Source organism: Leucoraja erinacea, chromosome 8 (genome assembly GCF_028641065.1).
Source record: "Leucoraja erinacea ecotype New England chromosome 8, Leri_hhj_1, whole genome shotgun sequence".
In the NCBI taxonomy this organism is placed as follows: Eukaryota; Metazoa; Chordata; class Chondrichthyes; order Rajiformes; family Rajidae; genus Leucoraja; species Leucoraja erinaceus.
In genome coordinates this window covers 75,392,588-75,407,021 of record NC_073384.1, presented here as the reverse complement: position 1 = coordinate 75,407,021, position 14,434 = coordinate 75,392,588, and the positions used below count along the sequence as shown (strand labels likewise).

At 44.3% G+C, this 14,434-nt stretch overlaps 1 protein-coding gene across 2 annotated transcripts in view; it reads left to right on the top strand.

Annotated features, from left to right (window-relative positions):
* Nucleotides 1-14,434, top strand: part of rps6ka2 (ribosomal protein S6 kinase, polypeptide 2) — a 188,916-nt gene that overhangs the window by 148,305 nt on the left and 26,177 nt on the right. For both annotated transcript variants that reach the window (XM_055640002.1, XM_055640001.1), the window contains exons 14-16: nt 6,316-6,441; nt 10,551-10,640; nt 14,366-14,434. The exon at nt 14,366-14,434 is cut by the window's right edge and continues 90 nt beyond it. In XM_055640002.1, the coding sequence (XP_055495977.1) occupies nt 6,316-6,441; nt 10,551-10,640; nt 14,366-14,434 (285 nt within the window). The remainder of the gene's footprint in view (nt 1-6,315; nt 6,442-10,550; nt 10,641-14,365) is intronic.

Sequence of the window (14,434 nt, the reverse complement as noted above, 5' to 3'; positions counted from 1 at the left end):
GTCTAGTCGGAGGCTCAGAGGGGATAGAGCCTTCTCTGTTGCTGCTCCGGCACTCTGGAACACCCTGCCGTTGCACATCAGACAGGCCCCCTCTCTGTCCATCTTCAAATCCAGTGTTAAAACACATTTGTACTCCCTGGCTTTTGACCATGCCTGAGGCTTTGCTTCTGTTTGTGGTGTTTTTGATGTTTCTTTATTTTACATGTCTTTTCCTACTATTTCTTTTGATTATTTTTTTGGTGTGTATACCTTTTTTGTCAATGATTAGTGATGTACAACACTTTGTTGCAGATATGTTTGTTTTTAAAGTGCTCTATAAATAAAATTATTATTATTATTATTATTATGATAAGGGAATAACGTTTAGTTGAAGGTAAAGCCAGCAAAATCCGATCAAAGATAGTCCGAGGGTCACCAATGAGGGAGATAGTAGTTCAGCACTGCTCTCTGGTTGTGGTAGGATGATTCAGTTGCCTGATAACAGCTGGGAACAAACTGTCCCTGAGTTTGGAGGTGTGTGTTTTCACACTTTTAGACCTTTTGCCTGATGGGAGAGGGGAGTAGAGGGTGCGACTGGTCCTTGATAATGCTGCTGGCCTTGCCGAGGCAGCGTGAGGTATAAATGGAGTCAATGGGAGGCAGGTTTGTGTGATGGTCTGGGCTGTGCCCACAATTCGCTGCAATTTCTTGGGATCTTGGATAGAGCTGTTCCCAAACCAAGCTGTGATGCATCCTGGTAAAATGCTTTCAACAGCGCGTCTGTAGAAGTTGGTGAGGGTTGTTGGGGAAATGCCGAACATCCTAAGTCTTCTAAGGAAGTGGAGGTGTTGGTGTGCTTTCTTGCCATTCCACCATCAAAGACGTCTTTCGCTCCATCCATCTTTGAAAATCTTGCTGTGCTCCTTCTTCCTACATATAGACAGCTCCAGCGGTGAGGACTACACAGAGCTGGTCAGGAGAGGCTGAGGAACGTCTCCCGTGTTGCTTGGAGTTGCCAGACTGAGCGATATTCAAGGACTCGACAATGGACCTGAACGGAATATGCTAGGGTTGTTACCGACTTCATAGGGAAATGTGTGGAGGAGTGTGTTCTCACCCAGATGATACAGGAGGTTTGCAATCTCTGAGGAACATATGTCGGGCATACAAGTCTGGTGATGCCGATTCATACAAGAAACCCAGGTACGACCTCAATAAGGTGATCAAAATGGCTAAAGGGGACACGCTCCAGATTGGAGGATGAGACAGATGTCACAACAGGGCGTGTGCATGCCATCTCTTCCTATAGGGCAAAATCAATCAACGAGGCGTCACTCCTGGATGAGCTTAATGCAATCTATGCACGCTTTCATAGGAAGAAAACTGATGTATCTTCTCGGACCTCCAAAGCCCCCCGATGGTATTGTAATCTCAGTCACAGAGGCCGACGTCAGAAGATCCTTCAGGAGGGTGAACCCTCGGATAGCATCTGAACCTGACGATGTACTGGGTCACATTGTTAAAACCCGCGCGGACCAACTGGTTGAAGTTTATGTAGACTTCAACCTCTCATTGTTGAGGTCTGAGGATCCTCCATGCTTTAAAAAGGCATCAATAATATGAAGAGTAAGGTGATATACGTCAACGTCGATCAGCTGGTGGCATTAACACCCATGGTGATGAAGTGCTTTGAGAAGTTGTTTATGACGCATATTAACTCCTACCTCAACAAGAACCTGGACCCACTCCAATTTGCCTTCTGCCACTACAGATCAACAGGGTATGCGATCTCACTGGCTCTCCACTCTGCACTGGACCATCTGCACCATAAGAACACATACGCCAGGCTGTTCATCGCTTGTATTTCAACATCATCATCCCCTCCAAACCTATTGCCAAGTTCATGAAACTGGTCTCTGTGTGCAACTGCATCCTTTACAACTGGATCCTCGAGTTCCTCATCAATGGAACACAATCGGTATGAATTGGCAACAACCTTTTCCCCTTTGACAAGCAGCAGCTCAAGGTTGTGTGCTCAGACTCCTGCTCCACTCACTCTACACCCATGACCGTTCAGCTGGACACCGTTTCAACTCCATCTTTGAATTCTCTGATAACACCACCGTTGCTGGATGAATTGCGGGCAATGGTGAGTCAGATTATAGGAGGGATATTGATCGTCAGACTGAATGGTGGCCATTCAGGGCACTGAAGCAGCAGCAGTCGTGTCTGTGATGCCAGGCCTGGCTCTGAGGCACAGCAGAGTAGGGAGAAGTCAGATGGGGCTTCTACTGGGCTGCATGGTGTGTAGCAGTAGGGCTACTGCTTTAATAATGGACTCAAAAATCGTACTATCCACCATAGACAGGGGAACCAGTCTATCATTTCCCTTATTTTGCCAACACCCTTCGTTAATGGGCAGCATGGTGGTGATGTGGTAGAGTTGCTGCCTTACAGTGCTTGCAGCGCCGGAGACCCGGGTTCAATCCTGACTGTGGATGGATGGTTAGCTATACGGAGTTTGTACCTTCTACCTGTGACATGCGTGGGTTTTCTCTGAGATCTTCAGTTTCCTTCCACATACCAGAGACGTTCAGGTTTGTAGGTTGATTGGCGTGGTATAAATGTAAATTGGCCCTAGTGTTTGTAGGGTAGGGTTAATATGCGGGGATCGCTGGTCAGAACAGACATGGCGGGCCGAAGGGCCTGTTTCCACGCTGTGTCTCTAAACGAAATCAATGTTCCAAGGTACATGTGCCAGAGGTGATATAGAGGTGGGTTTTAACAAAGGGGGAGTTGTTTTGTTGATTAAGGAGAACATCACCACAGTAGATTACTGAAGGATCCTGTAGAGAGGCTATATGGATGGTGCTGAGAAATAAAAAGGGGATGATCACCCTTTGTGATTGAAGCCTGGGCCCCCAAATGGTCAATAAAGGCCAGGGCAGAGAGCTGTAAGAAAGCCTAGTTGGTGGGAGAAATTGAGTCACTGGTCAGGTAAGGGGCATGGGCCAGGTGTAGGCAGCTGGGATTAACAGTATCCATTGTAGGGTATAGGGACTATTAGTTTAGGTTAGTTTAGATATACAGAGCAGAAACAGGCCCTACAGCCCATCGAGTCCACACCAATCACTGCACATTAACACTATCTTGCATACACTAGGGACAATTTTGCACTTTTACCAAGCCAATTAACCTACAAATCTGTATGCCTTCGGAGTGTGGGAGGAAACCAAAGATCTCAGATCGAACCCTCGCAGGTCACGGGAAGAACGTACAAATGCCACAGAGGCAGCACCCGCAGTTGGGATCGAACCCGGGTCTCTGGTGCTGTAAACGCTGTGGGGCAGCAACTCTACCGCTGCAAACCATGGAGCCCTTTGAGGAGCACATTTAAGAATGAAATCAGGAGGGCTAAAACCATGAGGTAACTCCGGCAGATAAGATAATGGAGAATCCAAAGAGATAAGGGAAATGGGGAAACTGGAGAGAGAATTGGGACTCTCAGAAACCAAAGTGATCATCTATCTAAGGAGCCTTGGGAGAGGGGAAAGATCCTCAATTAATATCTCTTCTGCTTTTCCACGGAGAAAGACGGGAAGAGCTGAAACCTTGGGAATGTTAATGGAGATGTCTTGAGCTTAGATAGACTCAAAATGCTGGAGTAACTCAGCGGGACAGACAGCATCTCTGGAGAAAAGGAATAGGTCGGGACCCTTCTTCAGACTGAGAGTCAGGGGAAAGGGAAACGAGAGACATAGACAGTGATATAGAGAGATACAGAACAAAGGAATGACAGATATGCAATAAAAGTAACAATGATAATGGAAACAGGTATTTGAGCAAAGTCTGAATTACATTCGAGGAAGTGCTGTCTATACTTAGACTTATGAAAGCAGATAAATCTCTCGGGCCTGATCTGATGTACCCAAGGACGCCATGAGAAGCTAGTGAAGTAATTACTGCAGTCCTGACTAAGATATATGAATTGTTGTCAGACTCTGGTGATGTACCTGGAGACTGGAGGGTTCACAATGTGCCTTTATTTAAAAAGGTCTGCTAAGAAAACCTGGGAACTTTAGGCCATTAAGCCTAACATCTGCCGTAAGTGAATTACACATATAGTGTATAACACGACTGATTGAGATCAATTTCTACGATTCTCTCCTGACCTGAGTATTTACTGCGTTTTCTCTTGTACTGTATTTTCATTGATATTAATTCTGAGGAATGGCTTTTATTCTTGACTAATGCCATTCACTTTTATTTACTTAGGTTTCCTTCGAGAATGACATTCAAATTACCCAGAACATTTTTTGCCAATAATTATACTATTTTTTTTCTCATTGTGACTATTTCAATCCGTGTGGGAACCCCTGCACCAAGATCCAAAGCTAAGTGTCTCTGAGTAAAATTGTCACTGGCAGAGTAAAGTCACGTAAAATAACAAGCTAAGTAATTGCCCAGAGCTAGTCTTTTGTAATAGTGTCTTGTTTATTCCTCTCGTGAGTGGAAATGCCTTGGTTAACATACTCAAGTTAGCCCTGTTACCCAAATGAATTTTCAATTAGAATAATCGAGAGGAAAACCGCTCAATGAAAGTTGCAGTGCTTGGATTCAAGTGTTTTTACTGAGATGGATTATCAGCTGGGCTGCACACATCATGACTCGCCCTGCTGTCGATTGTTACAATAATGAATTCATTTGCGATGCTGCTCGGAGCACCTGAAACCTAAGTCCCGAAATTCACAAGTATTCTCTCACGCCCTCTTGAGATCTTTACTGGAAGATTTGTGGAACCCGCAGAGAAATGACATTAGGGGTTATTTTCAGCTGCCTAATTGTACATCAGAAGCAACTTCCAGCGAGCCACTTTACGGCATTTATACGAAAAGTATAGAAAGGTGCATCAAAATAGGAATAATATAGTCGTGTCTACATTAATAGTGTTCTTAACTGTGTATATGTGGGGGGGCGGGGGGGAGGGGGAAACTTTGTAAAAATCTCTTCCCTGTATGGGAGACACGACCTTTTCCCTGTCGGGTCTCCGTTGTCGTTGGGTCCTAGCGCCGTGGAGCGGTCTCCAGCCTGAACGACCTGGAGGCTCCAGTCAAGGAGCCTGCGGAGCTGCGGACTTACCATCGTGGGGCTGGCCGGTATCGGAGCGTGGGGAGCGGTGGTGACTCGCTGCTGCGGCCCGACCACGTAGCTCGGAGGCTACAGCTGCAGCCGCAGGTCCGGTGGACTGGGACATCGGGTGCTCGCGGGTCCGGGTGAGAGAGCTTTCCAGTCCGTGTCGCGGGGTTGGAACGACCCGGAGCGGGGCCGTACACCGCCCGGCGCGGCTTCATGGCCGTGGGGCATTCCAGCGCTCGCCGGGAGCTCCAACTTCGTGTCATTTAGACCGGGTGCGGGGCCATACATCGCCCAGCGTGGCCTAAAATGGCCGTGGGACTTATCATCGCCCGCCTGGGGCTTCGACATCGGGAGAGAAATGGAGAACAGGGGAGAGAAAAGACTTTGTGGGTTCACTGTGATGGATGTTTCTGTAAATTGAATTGTGTGTATGTCTGTAGGAAATTGTCTTTGCTTTTTGGCTGTGGAAACGGAGTTTCGTTTGAGCCTCATTGAGGTTCAAATGACATGTAATATATTGATTGATTGATTGATTGATTGATACTACTTTAGGCTGCCACGATGGCGCAGCAGTAGAGTACTTACACCGCCGGAGACCCGGGTTCGATCCCGACTACGGGTGCTGTCTATACGGAGTTTGTACATTTTCCCCGTGACCTGCGTGGGTTTTCCCTGAGATCTTTGGTTTCCTCCCACACTCCAAAGACGTACAGGTTTGTAGGTTAATTGGCTCGGTGTACGTGCAAATTGTCCCCAGTGTGTGTAGAATAGTGTTAAGGCCCTGTCCCACTTTCATGACCTAATTCATGACCTATTTTACTCGTGGACATTTTTCATCAGGATAGAAAAACACCCTGACCTACTTGATGCCACGAATACCTACGACTAGCATCACGACCTACCTACGACCTCCTACAACCTGGTGAAGATCATACTGCGAGTATGAGTCAAGGGCAAACTCGGCAGAGGTCGTGAGTTAGGTCTTGAAACTGGGACAGGCCCTTTAATGTGTGCGGGAATTGCTTGTCGGTGCTGACTCGGTGGGCTAAAGGGCCTGTTTCCGTGCTGTATCTCTAAACTAAACTAAACTAAACTACTGTTGGAAATATAGTTGGATAAATTCTGCACTGTTTTTAAGCATATCATTCTGTTCGCAATCAATCCAATGATTCATTCCCACTTGACATAATTTTGTTCCAGCAGTTACACGGGAATAGTATTCACTTCACTGATGGTTATGAGCTGAAAGAAGATGTTGGCGTTGGATCGTTCTCAGTATGCAAGCGATGTGTCCATAAACTCACAACTGTGGAATACGCCGTGAAGGTAAGCATTCACCTGGCACCATGCAAAACAGTCTGCACCCATTCAAAGCACCTGAGGACAGTGAACCATCAGGAGATTTCCACCGAGAGTCTGCAGTTGAGGCTCTCTAAGGCGCTGGTCAGACCGCATTTGGAATATTGTGAGCAATTTTGGGCACCATATCTGAGGAAGGATGTGTTGATTCTCGAGAGGGTCCAGAGGAGGTTTACAAGAATGATCCCAGGAATGAGTGGGTTAACTATGATGAGCGTTTGTCGGCACTGGGCCTGTACTCGTTGGAATTTAGAAGAATATAACCATATAACATATAACCATATAACAATTTACAGCACGGAAACAGGCCATTTCGACCCTTCTAGTCCGTGCCAAACACATATTCTCCCCTAGAATGAAGGGGGGACCTCATTGAAACATACAGACTAGTGAAAGTCTTGGATAGAGTGGATGTGGAGAGGATGTTTCCACTAGTGGGAGAGTCTCGGACTAGAGGTCATCGCCTCAGAATTAAAGGACGTCCTTTTAGGAAGTAGATGAGGAGAAATGTATTTAGTCAGAGGGTGGTGAATCAGAGGGCAGGGGAATTATTTGCCACAGAAGGCTGTGGAGGCCAAGTCAGTGGATAAGGCAGTTAGATAGATTCTTGATTAGTACGGGTGTCAGAGGTTATGGGGAGAAGGGAGGAAAATGGGGTTAGGAGGGAGAGATAGATCAGCTATGATTGAATAGCGGAGTCGGCTGGATGGGCTAAATGGCCTAATTCTACTCCTATTCCTTATGACCTTATGACTTAGCCAGAATTTTATCTCCCCATATTTTGGCCTCCACTCGTTCAAGTTTTCTCCCTCTTGAGTTTCCTCACCTCCTGTCCTGAATTTGTATGCATTTACATTTGGACATGTTTGTACCACACTTGCTGCCCACACATCCGTGCAAAGCTCACTTCATTTGAGCATGATCCTAGTGTGAGTTGGACAGTGATTTCTGCACTCACTCTGACTCTTAGCCGAAGATTTTAAAAGGCTAAGAGTCAGTCTGGGTCACTGAAAGTGACATTGATGCATACCTAGGATGATTATTTTCTTACTTCATTTACAAATGAGATTACACATCCAAATTTGAATTTGGCTGAGGTCAAGTTACCCAGGACTGAGCTGATGTTATTATAAGAGTCTGAGAGAGGGTCCAGACCCAAAACATCACCCATCCATATTCTCCAGAGATGCTGCCTGACCCGTTGAGTTACTCCAGAAATTTGAAGATTCAAGAGAGTTTATTGTCATGTGTCTCAGATAGGACAATGAAATTCTTGCTTTGCTTCAGCACAACAGAATATAGTAGGTATAAATTAATACAGAACAGATCAGTGTGACCATATACCATTGAACATCTATATACACACATAAATAAACAGATGAAGTGCAATGTGCTATTAATGTTCAGAGTTTTGTTTGAGTTGAGTTTAATAGCCTGATGCCTGTGGGGAAGTAGCTATTCCTGAACCTGGATGTTGCAGATTTCAGGCTCCTGTACGTTCTAACTGTAGGTAGCGGAGAGATGAGTGTGTGGCCAGGATGGTGTGGATCCTTGATGATGCTGTCAGCCTTTTTGAGGCAGCGACAGCGATAGATTTTGTGTCTTTCAAAGATTATGTCATAAGGACGTAAGTGATAGGAGCAGAATTAGGCCATTCGGCCCATCAAGTTTACTCCGCCATTCAATCAAAGCTGATCTATCTCTCCCTCCTAACCCCATTCTCCTGCCTTCTCCCCATAACACTTGACACCTGTACTAATCAAGAATCTATCTATCTCTGCCTGAAAAATATCCATTGATTTGGCCTCCACAGCCTTCTGTGGCAATTATGTTGTTTAGTTTCAAGCCACTTTAAATATATTGAATGAGAAGAAACAGTCTTTCTATAGCAAAGGATAGTTTTGAGGAACTGGCATGCTGTTATCATTAACTGACCAGCAGATGTGGTATCTGACCTTTTTTAAGATGTGCCTTCTCAGGATCCATCGATCCACGCACATATTTTGACACATTTCAGGAAAGCTTCTCATTGTTGAGAAATCTTCTCTTCTCATTAGTATAGGTGGTGCTTTCTCAATTTATTTAATGCAAAGAGATTAGTTATTACACTTCCAGTACAGCTGAGTTCAATTTAGTTTATTGCCACGTGTACCGAGGTACAGTGACATTTACAATCGAGCCATTTACAGTGTATAGATAGACACATGATAATGGAGTAACGTTCAGCGCAAGGTAAAGCCAGCAAAGGCAGATAGTCCGAGGGTCACCTTCTGGTGCAGCGTTTGTACAAATAATTTGCCATCTGATATAATCTGGTATAACGTGAGGACTATCATTTTAGCAGTTTTATCATTTTAAGGATTCTGTGAGGGTGGGTCCTCCCTGAGACAATGATAACAAAGAACATAACGGGTATAACACAATTGGCATGGTATTCAGTATAGTTGAAAATGTCCCATTTTAATTGTGTGTAATTGTTGTAATACATATCCAGTAGGGTCACAGATTTTGTTTCAATCACATTTGCTGGGTGTCAGAGGTTACGGGGAGAAAGCAGGTGAATGGGGTTAGGAGGGAGAGATTGATCAGCCATGATTGAATGGCAGAGTAGACTTGATGGGCCGAATGGCCTAATTCTGCTCCTATCACATGAACATTCATTGAAAAGGTTGATCTTCATGGAATATCAAAGACTATGAGTAATTCTACAAGTTCAAGTATAATTCTAATGAATGCTGGAAGTCACTTGTAACCAAACCCACCTCCCCACCCCAACCGCATCAGATTTTTATCCTCAAATTTGGCCTCTGATATTCTTCTGAAGATAGTTCGATTTTTCCAGAGAGAAAAAATTGGAAAGTGAGCCAAAGTATCTGTGCGCCAATTCGAGTGCATATTTTCTCTTTGCTGAGATAAGCAGATTTGAACGCCTAGAGAGCGGACAGCATTAAAAATTGATGCGTTAAACGAATCAGACTCTCGTCATCAGCCATTATTAAACTACTATGTCTGCAACTTTGGAAGCAAAATGGAAGCAAAGGGGGAAAGGCTTTGCAGCTTTTCTTTATTCCGATTCCGAGATCTGCAGGAATTTAGTTACCATGGATACCAGGTGAAATTTCCACCGGATATACTCACTGAATCTCTTCACCAACAGCACTGTTCTTCAGGGTATGACAATATAAAGGGAGAAACATTAGAAACGGAAAATCCAAGTGCATATTGCTAACGATACGATAGAAGGATGAGGGGTGATCTTATAGCAACATATAAAATTATAAAAGGACTGGACAAGCTAGATGCAGGAAAAATGTTCCCAATGTTGGGCGAGTCCAGAACCAGGGGCCACAGTCTTAGAATAAAGGGGAGGTCATTTAAGACTGAGGTGAGAAAAAACTTTTTCACCCAAAGAGTTGTGAATTTATGGAATTCCCTGCCACAGAGGGCAGTGGAGGCCAAATCACTGGATGGATTTAAGTGAGAGTTCGATAGAGCTCTAGAGGCTAGTGGAGTCGAGGGATATGGGGAGAAGGCAGGCACGGGTTATTGATAGGGGACGATCAGCCATGATCACAATGAATGGCGGTGCTGGCTCGAAGGGCCAAAGGGCCGAATGGCCTCCTCCTACACCTAATTTCTATGTTTCTATGTTTCTATCTTTCTATGAAATGATACGATAGAACTTTATTTATACCAAGAGGGAAATTGATCTGCCAACAGTCATAAAACACCAAATACATGAAATATGAAAATAAGTGACGTGAGAAGGATTGTGGATGTGCAAAGATTGGGGAGGGGGGGGGGGGAGGAGTCAGTCTGCCCCATGACAGACGGGGAGAGGAGTTGTACAGTTTGATAGTCACGGGGAAGAAGGGTGCCCTGTGGTGTTCTGTGCTGCATCTCGGCGGAACCAGTCTGTTGCTGAAGGTGCTCCTCAGGTTGACCATTGTGAGCTGTATTGTCCAAGATGCTCCGCAGTTTGAGGAGCATCCTCCCCTCCAAGACACAAAGGATTTTCAGATTGTTTTTTTTTTTAATGGACGCGATTAATAATGCTCTTACTTTGTTATTCCTAGATTATTGATAAAAGCAAAAGAGATCCATCAGAGGAAATTGAAATTTTACTGCGATACGGACAGCATCCAAATATTATCACCTTGAAGGATGTGAGTAGATTAGTCACATTGTTATTTCACAGCAATAAGCAGGGCACACTCTGACATTTGTTAACATTTATGTATGAGACATGACCAAATTATTTTTCTCCCATATCCCTCATCATAAGCATTTATTAAAACTGGATTTTGATCGGTTTAATTTATTTTAGTTCAGAGATACAGCGCAGATACAGCGCAGAAACAGACCATTCGGCCCACACAGTAACACCCACTCGGGACAATTTTACATTAACATCAAGCCAATTAACCTACAAATCTGTACGTCTTTGGAGTGTGGGAGGAAACTGTAGATCTTGGAGTAAAACCCACGCAAGATCTTTCTTTGAGCATGAGTCAATGAAAAGAAATACATCATTCTCATTTCAGCATATTTCCTTATGATATTGAAGGAGGTCGTCTCGTTGCATTTTGTCTCTGCCATTTTTATTTTTAGTTTAGTTTAGTTTAGAGATACAGTGTGGAAACAGGCCCTTCGGCCCAACGGGTCTATGCTGACCTGCGACCCCCGCATACTAACACCATCTGACACACACTAGGGAAAACCTGCAATTTTACCAAGCCAATTAAACCTACAAACCTGTACGTCTTTGGAGAGTGGGAGGAAAACCGGAGCTCCCAGAGAAAACCCACGTAAGTCACAGGGAGAACGTACAAACTCCATACAGGCCGCACCCGTAGTCAGGATTGAACCTGGGTCTCTGGCGCTGTAAGGCAGTAACTCTACCGCTCCGCCACCATTCTCCAAGTAATCCCCTCTCCCCAATCCCACACAGTTCTCATGTTTTGGCTTTCCCTCAGCAATCGCTTGATCATTATTTAAGAATGAAAGACCAACCGTGCTTATGTGCCAACTAGATGATTCATCATACTCCTTTCCAACCTGCCTTTGCCTGACAAAATGCTGGTGGATTGTAATTAGTTATGGGTAACAAGATACAAGATACAAGATACATTTAATACATTTAACAAAAGGTTCCTTGCAGCCCTGCAGAAACAGGACATCTCCCCCCCTATTCACCGTTCCCTCCGAGGCCTACAATGCAATGACCTGAAAATGTCGAGATCTCTCTCACACTCACTCTCTCTTTCTTGTGCTATTACCACCCTCTCCACAATTCCCAGTTTAGTGATCGTCTCAGTCCATTGTGTCTTTGCCAATTTTAGTTTTAGTTTAAGAAGGAACAGCAGATGCTGGAAAATCGAAGGTAGACAAAAATGCTGGAGAAACTCAGCGGGGTGAGGCAGCATCTATGGAGCGAAGGATATAGGCAACGTTTTGGGTCTGAAGAAGGGTTTCGACCCGAAACGTTGCCTATTTCCTTCACTCCATAGATGCTGCCTCACCCCCTGAGTTTCTCTAGAATTTTTGTCTAACGTAGTTTTAGTTTAGTTTAGTTTAGAGATACATTGTGGAAACAGAGCCTTCGGCACAGAGAGTCCACGCTTACCAGCGATCCCCGCGCATTAACACTATCCTAGGGACAATTTTACATTTACACCAAGCCAATTATCTTTCAAACCTGTATGTCTTTGGAGTGTGGGAGGAAACCGAAGATCTCGGAGAAAACCCACGCGGTCACGGGGAGAACGTACAAACTCCGTACAGACAAGCACCTGTAGTCAGGATTGAATCTGGGTCTCCGGCGCTGCAAGTGCTGTAGGGAAGCGACTCTACCGCTGTGCCATCGTGCCACCCAGAACCCCTATCACAACCTTCAGCCAAACATTGCTATCTTTAAGTTAAGCAGCTAGGCTTTAAATTGGGCATCTCACTCACAAAATTGCCTCTTCGGTGAGAAATGCAGCCAAGGAATAATATCTTTAACTGCTGCTGCTCACAATAATTAAATAGTTAGATTTTATTGGAAGTGGATTGGAGTGCAAACGTGAAGACATCTTACTGCAACTGGATAAAACCATGATGAGACCATGCATGGAATATTGTATATTAATAAATTGATTGAAGTTGGGGGTTTCTCCTATGAAAAGCGATTAAGCAGAGAGTTTAGAAGAAGAAGAGATGATCTCATTAAAACAGGCAAGGATGATGTTGGGAATAGTATTCGATTATTAACCATATAACCATATAACAATTACAGCTCGGAAACAGGCCATCTCGACCCTTCTAGTCCGTGCCGAACACGTATTCTCCCCTAGTCCCATATACCTGCGCTCAGACCATAACCCTCCATTCCTTTCTCGTCCATATAACTATCCAATTTATTTTTAAATGATAAAAATGAACCTGCCTCCACCACCTTCACTGGAAGCTCATTCCACACAGCCACCACTCTCTGAGTAAAGAAGTTCCCCCTCATGTTACCCCTAAACTTCTGTCCCTTAATTCTCAAGTCATGTCCCCTAGTTTGAATCTTCCCTACTCTCAGTGGTGGGAAAAGCTTATCCACGTCAACTCTGTCTATCCCTCTCATCATTTTAAAGACCTCTATCAAGTCCCCCCTTAACCTTCTGCGCTCCAAAGAATAAAGCCCTAACTGTGTTCAACCTTTCTCTGTAACTTAGTTGCTGAAACCCAGGCAACATTCTAGTAAATCTCCTCTGTACTCTCTCTATTTTGTTGACATCCTTCCTATAATTAGGCGACCAAAATTGTACCCCATACTCCAGAATTGGCCTCACCAATGCCTTGAACAATTTTAACATTACATCCCAGCTTCTATACTCATATATTATTGGCACACGTACTGAGAGACACTGAAAAGCTTTGTTGGTGTGCTATCTAGTCAAATCATAATCTAATAAAAATGAATACACAAACACAACAAGCAGAGAAAGTATCAGAGTACTTAAAATACTGTTTCAGTATTAAAGTGTTACAATTACAGGTAAAGTGCAGATTTAAAAAAAAAATCCAAGGTGATCTATGAGGTAGGCTGGAAGATTGGAACTATGGCCTGGCTGATGGGAGGGCCAGTCAATAATCTCAACACAGCAGGAAGCAGCTGCTCCCAAACCTGGTGGTTTGTGCTTTTAAGCTTTTGCATCTTATTTCCGCCAGGTGAGGGGAGAAGAGGGAGTGACAAGGATGTAAATGGCCTTTGATTATGTTGGTTCTCTCCAGAGGCAGCATGAAGTGTAGATGGAGTTAATCTGTGTGATAGACTGGGCCAAATCCATAACTCTCTGCGATTTCTTACAGCCTTAGGCAGAACTGTTGCCAAACCAAGCTGCGATGCATCTTTCCTTGACCCCATATTTACGCAAGGGATTTAAAACACTCGACCTTCTTCGCATTGACACAATTGATGCTGACTCAGGGGAGGGAGGGGGAGGGGTGGAGGAGATGGGTACACCACCTCCTTCCTGAAGTCAATAACTAGCTCCATATCCTTGCTGACTTTGATGGAGAGGTTGCTGTCTTGACATCACCACTAAGTTCTTTATCTCCTTCCTGTACTCCCACTCATCATTAGTCGAGATCACAAAGGTTGATGCCCATTTGGAATTCTCTATACTAGAGGTCTATGGAGTCTCAGTCACTGTGTACATTCAAATGAGAAATGTGTTTTTTGATGTTAAAGTTATCAAGAGATATGCAGTTGGTGTAAGAACGAGCACTGTGGTGAAAGATAAGCCGTGATCTTTTTGAATAATGGATTGAATGACCTACTCCTGGTGCGCTCGTTTCTATTCTGGGCCTGATGCTGTGTGATTCTATTTTTATCAAATGTTATTTGGTTTTGATTATTCAGGTTTATGATGATGGAAAATATTTGTACCTTGTCATGGAACTAATGAGAGGAGGTGAACTACTTGATCGG